Raw genomic sequence first — 6,538 nt, 5'->3', positions numbered from 1 at the left:
GTGAGGAATAAAGAGTTATTAGAGTTCTAAACTGGTGAAAAAATATGCAATAATTCCTGCAGCTGTGGACTTGAGTGAAATCTGAATGCTTTCCTGGTTACACTGATATGCACCTTTCTGTTGTTTTTAGATGTAGGAAGTTGCCATCCAGGGCTCCTAAAAAGGCGGCTTTTAAAATTCCTAAATCCTGTCAAAAGCATGGATTTTGGACCTTTTTTTTGTCTCACTTGTTCCTTCTCATATGTGTTAGAGCTCAATTATATACTGGAATTTCATATTTTTCTCATAATGAAGTTCTGTGGGGTTTTGTCTCCAGCATACAGACAAGAGGCCACACTCGGGATCGATGTGTCGGATTCAAGTGCCAATTGTATTGAGCAAACAACAGAATGGAGTGCTTGTTCCAAAAGCTGTGGAATGGGCTTTTCCACCCGTGTTACCAACAGGAATCAACAGTGTGAGATGGTGAAGCAGACACGGCTTTGCATGATAAGACCTTGTGAAAATGAAGAGCCCTCTGATAAGGTACACTGCAAGGGGTGGCAAAGAGGCAGGTTTCTTCAGCTGTAGTTGCAAGGTTGCAATATTGTGGTCTAGAATGCTCCAGAATCAAGTGTACATAAGTACACCTTTTACTGTCTGTGCAACAAGCCCAGTGTTTTTAGTAAGCATTGGACTTGCCGCGTTTGCTCAGTAGCTTTGTGCTGCACCTCCAGCAAGTCGAGGGAGGTGATTCTTCCCCTCTACTCTGCTCTTGTGAGACCCCACCTGGAGTACTGCATCCAGCTCTGGAGTCCTCAGCACAGAAAAGACATGGACCTATTGGACCTGTGGCCCAGAGGAGGGCCACAAAACTGATGAGAGGACTGGAGCACCTCTCTTGTGAGGACAGGCTGAGACAGTTGGGGTTGTTCAGCCTGGAGAAGAGAAGGCTCTAAGAGACCTTCTAGGCAGCCTTTCAATACTTAAAGGGGGCTTATAAGAAAGATTAGGACAGACTTTTTAGTAGGGCCTGTAGTGATATGACAAGGAGTAATGGTTTTAAACTAAATGAGGGGAGATTCAGACTAGATTTAAGGATGGTGAAACACTGGAACGGGTTACCCTGAGACTGGTAGATGCCCCAACCTTGGAAACATTCAAGGTCAGGTTGGGCAGAGCTCTGAGCAACCTGGTCTAGTTGAAGATGTCTCTTCTCATTGCAGGGGGGGTGGACTAGATGACCTTTAAAGGTCCCTTCCAACCCAAACAATTCTATGATTCTATGATAATTTGAGCCATCCCAAACAGATCAGATGTATTGCATGTGCAGAGACTACTTTGACAGCTCCTGCAGTCTGACTTCTCCCACAAATGCAATTGTACTACCTGTATGTATACTTCAGAGTTGCTCCAGTCATGCAGAATGGATATGTCAGATTTATAGTCTGTTGAGCATCTGGAACTGCAGAGAAACATGTGAAATCATGTAAAATATGCTTGGCTAAATTAAACCTTACCTTAACCCTTAGGATGCTTTTTCCACAAGCAAATCCAACACTGATACTTCAGGTCAAATAAATGTGTATCTAAGGCAGCTGACTTTTTGTCTGCTTCTACACATTACACAAGTGTTACTGTCAGGGAGAATAACATGTAGGTAGGTAAGAGCACCATCACTTTAGGTAACGTTCTGAATGTTAGACAACATTGCTAAGGCCTTTGCTGAATTCTCTGTGCAGTTTTAAATACTGTGTTTTGAAAAGGATTTGAAATGTTTGGGAAGAGTTGGGGAGACTAACAAGAATGATCAGAGGTCTAGAAAACATGTTCTGCTAGGGAAAATTTGATTGAACTGAACTTTTTCTGAGTGTAAGAGAATGGAGATGCATTCACATGTGGCAGTCTGTTCTGAGTCCATGGGGGATACAACAAAAAATGGTGAGTTTAGACTGCATAAAAATTAAGACATGAGTGAAAACCTCCCAAGCAATAAGAAGAGTGAACTGTTGGGATTGTCTGGGGCAGGTGTGGAGTCTCTGTCACTGAAGACTTCCAAGGACAAGTTAGACAACCATCTGTTAAGAATAACGTGGATAAAACTGATTCTGCCTTGAGTCACAAGAATGGGCAATGACTTCAGAGGTTCATTTTAGCCCTCTTCTTTTTCCCTGAACCTAGTCCTGTAACTTGCTCATTTAGCTTCATGATTCTCTGATGGAACTACACTAGCCTGAGAATTTTTCCAGTAGAGTATAGTCTCATAATTAATTTTGGTTTGGCTTGTTTCATGTGAAAAAAAGTGGGCTTTAATTATTTGTCATATGTTACTGGCCCAATAAACACACTGGTGTCCAAGGACAGGTCTTGCAGGGATTACCTGTAAGTAACTATTGAAGTAGCTGCAGAGTCTTCTTGCTGTTGAACGAGCAAAGACAACAAATTTATGTTTTCAGAGTAGACCTATATCCTTGCATGTCAATTTTTAGCTGCTTTCTGTCTTATGCAATGATATATCTAATGTCTCTTCATATTTCTCTTAGAAAGGGAAGAAATGTATCCGAACGAAAAAGTCCCTGAAAGCTGTTTGCTTTGAATACAAGAACTGCACTAGTGTACAGACGTACAAACCTCGTTACTGTGGCCTCTGCAGTGATGGGCGATGCTGTACCCCACACAACACTAAAACAATTCAAGTGGAGTTCCGTTGTCCTCAGGGCAAAGTCCTAAAAAAGCCAATGATGTTGATCAACACCTGTGTCTGTCATAATAACTGTCCTCAGAGTAACAATGCTTTCTTCCAGACATTAGATCCAACATCTAGTGAAGCAAAAATATGAAAAGCATAAATTAGATAGCACAAAAGATATAAATATTTTATACAGAACTTGACCCACAATCAGGTGAATGTAACAATTGCATATGGAAAATATTTAAGATGTTTTTCAAAACAGTCTAGGTGCTTTCTCTTTTCCTATAGTTTATTAAATACCTCATTTTACATTTTACCCTTCCAAATGTCTTTCATTCACTTGAAGGAAATTTTGTACCTTGGACAGAGCCTTCTTTTTTTTCTCCATGGTGGCATAAAGATTACAAAGCAAACAGCTAGTCTTTCTCCTTGGGTTAAGAGGATCATGCCATGAGCTCTTTAAGACTAAATGTATTGCTTGGGGAATGCATGATACCATATCACATAAGCTTCCAGATTCTTAACTTCACTACTTCACTTTACATAATGTATATAAACACTTAAGCAGTGGTCTTTTTCCATTCTAATGAAACTGCTTCTGATGACAGTAAAAATCTTACTGATAAAGTTTTGCATTTGTATGTCTTATAAAATACCTTCTATCTGTACCTCTGACTTTCTCTGAGGATGAAGTTTGCACATAGTGCCAGAAATGACATAGCTAAGATCTCATATTCTAAAGCATAGTGGATTGATAGCTGACAGCAATTAAATTCCTCTTTGGTAACTTCAGTAGCAGTCTAATCGAAAACCCACTGAAGTGAGCGTCTTAGGCGAACCTGGTTCTAACCAATGTGTGTCTGTAGATAGAACTATTTGGATGCAAAAATAAGATTTCTGTAAATTCCTCTATAATACTGACTGTATCATATGGTGCTTCATTTCTTAGAAAGGTGTATATGTAAATAGAAACTGTATATATTGTAATATAACTTTACTAAGTAAATAAACTTTATGTGATTCAAAATATTTTTTCCTTGTTTTTCTTAAACTACCAATGTTTAACAGCTAAAAGCAATGGAAAAAAAAAATGGTCTGCAGACTCCTAAAACCAAAAGACCCTGTCTTGTGATGTTCTTGGTGTACCTCATACTGATCTCTGCCCTAACAGGTATGCAGTGTCTTGGTGCAAGAAAGAGTGAAAGCACACACTAGAAGGGAGGTTTCTTTCAGAGTAAATTAGCCTGGGAGATAAGATGATGTAAATAAAAAAAGTTAGGTTTGGAGGCAGTGTGCCCTGAAGAATAATTATTTGATCTTGAGTTTGGGTTTGGGTCTGAAGTACTAATGAAGTATTTAATTGTGTCTTGCAGCATTTCTGCTTCATAAAAGCAGCCTATGACTGTGCTTGTGCTAGATGTTGTATGGCAATATCCTCTAGGAGTATAGAGCCTGAGGGTGGCAGTTTCACGTATGTTAAATCATGTATGTAACAGGATTGTGCAGACAGATCGTAAGTACAATTGCACAGACATCTGCCTAGACTGTGGGACCAAGCTTAGCTTGGTGTGTGTAACTCAGAGATACCAGTATAGCACTTATGCCACAATCATTCTATAAGTGTGTAGTAGGAAACAGCTCTCTCTTGAGGAAAAAAGGCAGAAGGCCAAATGCGAGCATATTTGTCCTAGCGTCCTCCTTCTCCGGGGGAGGTAGCAACTTCCAGTTTGCAATTCCTGAGATACATACAGGGTGGAATTCAGCTCCAGGTTAAAACTCCTAAATTCAGTGTCTATATGTGGACATCTAAATGCCCATTTTAGCCAATGGAACCCAAAATAAAGTTAACTGTGACCAAGCATCAACAGCTGAAGTTTTTTTAGTAGCTTTTAGTTCATCCTTGAAAGTATGAGGCTCTGATGCTAAAACCCATACTGGTTCAGTGAACTTTAAACAGATCTTGGGTCCTCACCTGGACTGTTGCATGGGTTTCCCCACTAACTGTGCCAATGATAAATTTCTTTGTAGTCATCGCTATTGTTATCAACACATCCCTGCCTGCTTTATGCTGTTCAAGCAGCTGGAACAAGACTAGTCTTGCCCTTCATCAAGCATGTGCTCATGCATACATGAACATTCACTGCCCTTGCACTGGTTAATTCCTGATCATAGAATCATAGAATGGGTTGGGTTGGAAGGGACCCTAAAGACCATCGAGTTCCAAGCCCCCTGCCATGGGCAGGGACACCTCCCACTAGCCCAGGTTGCTCAAAGCCTCATCCAGCCTGGCCTTGAACCCCTCCAGGGATGGCAAAGCCACAGCTTCTCTGGGCAACCTGTTCCAGTGCCTCACCACCCTCACTGTAAAAAATTTCTTCCTTATATCTACTCAGAATCTACCCTCTTTTAGATCAAAACCATTACCCCTTGTATCACTACAGGCCCTACTAAAAAGGCTGTCCTAATCTTTCTTATAAGCCCCCTTTAAGTATTGACAGGCTGCTAGAAGGTCTCCCAGAGCCTCCTCTTCTCCAGACTGAACAACCCCAACTCTCTCAGCCTGTCCTTGTAGGAGAGCTGTCCCACCCCTCTTTCTGGGTGGCTCTCCTCTGGACCCACTCCAACAGGTTCATGTCCCTCTAACGTAGAGTGTTTGTAAAGTTCTTCCTGGTTCCGCACCCCAGCAACCTTATGTGCTAGGAAATGCCGAGTGCTGGAGAGCATGAGGCCAGGGCCTCTCTAGGTAGTGGTTAAGGAGCAGGTTAGAATATAGGAGAGAGAAGGATTATTTAAAACTACTTTCACTCCACATCTCTATCTGTCTCCTAAGGTTCAGGCTGGTTTGTGCAGTGCTTTTCTAAAATAATGCAAGCTATTGAGTATTTCTCCAGATCATCTTGTAAATTATGTGCCTCTTGATTTGCAAGAAACACATCAACTACGGAGCAATGCAGCATTTGACTGTCGGACAAATTTAATCAATCTTTGGATTAATAACTCCCAGCTAATCAGGAGTAATTAGAGAGGAATGCAGTCAGCCACTGATTTTCTAAGAAGCAAAATGGTTCACTCAGTCACTTTGACAGTTCCTCTACTCCTTTCACGCCTAAAGTCATTCGTATTTGTGCATCAGCTTATCATTGTTGCATTGCTTCTCCTTTATCCCTCTGCCTTCCCATTGTGTTATCTGGATTTTTACAGAATTCCTTATGTTTTCCTTTTATCAGATCATACAAGCAAAGCACAGACACCAGGGAGAAGCAGTTCAATAAGTAGCTTCCACTTTGCAGGCAAGTTGAAGAGCTCATCTGGGATATGAACCTACAACCCCTTGTACACTAAGATAATTTTTGTGGTTTTTTCTCCTCCAAAGGCAGGAGTTTAATTTGCGATATTTTCAAGGAGGCATAAATTTTTTTTAGACACTTCTTGTGGATTGTCCATCACTTCCTTTGACAAGCGGACTACTTGCACTGTGGCATATTAGTCCAGTTCTAACTTGAGTCATTCCTTTTGGCTATAGAAATTTCCCCAGCACTTTAAACTATGGTGTCCAGGCCAGTACACCCAGTGCCAAAATGCTTCCTGTAACCGGCGTTAGTCCTCCTCTACGTGATCTCCGTGTCAGCAACCCACTTTGCGAGCAGGTGGTTGCGTTGTTGTGAGCACTACAACCTTCATGAAAGAAAAGTGCTACAGTGTTCAAATCCTTATTAGCTATCTTTATTAACACCAGAACTATTGCAAACTCAATGTCTTGTTACAATGTTGTAGCATTTCTCAGGAAAAATATCTTTTGGAAAAGAACACAAATGTCTCCTATGGAAAAAAGGAGCCAAAGTTCTCCACAATTTTTAGTCTATATGC

General features: G+C 41.0%; 1 protein-coding gene across 1 annotated transcript in view; it reads left to right on the top strand.

Annotated features, from left to right (window-relative positions):
• Positions 1–3,193, top strand: part of NOV (nephroblastoma overexpressed) — a gene marked incomplete at its 5' end in the record, with an annotated part of 4,985 nt that extends 1,792 nt beyond the window's left edge. The window contains 2 exons of the mRNA XM_010079814.1: positions 317–525; positions 2,523–3,193. Of these exons, the coding sequence (XP_010078116.1) occupies positions 317–525; positions 2,523–2,819 (506 nt within the window). The remainder of the gene's footprint in view (positions 1–316; positions 526–2,522) is intronic.
• Positions 3,194–6,538: the final 3,345 nt, after the last annotated feature.

Source organism: Pterocles gutturalis, unplaced genomic scaffold (assembly GCF_000699245.1).
Source record: "Pterocles gutturalis isolate BGI_N339 unplaced genomic scaffold, ASM69924v1 scaffold26809, whole genome shotgun sequence".
In the NCBI taxonomy this organism is placed as follows: Eukaryota; Metazoa; Chordata; class Aves; order Pterocliformes; family Pteroclidae; genus Pterocles; species Pterocles gutturalis.
This window is presented reverse-complemented; position numbering and strand designations above follow the sequence as displayed.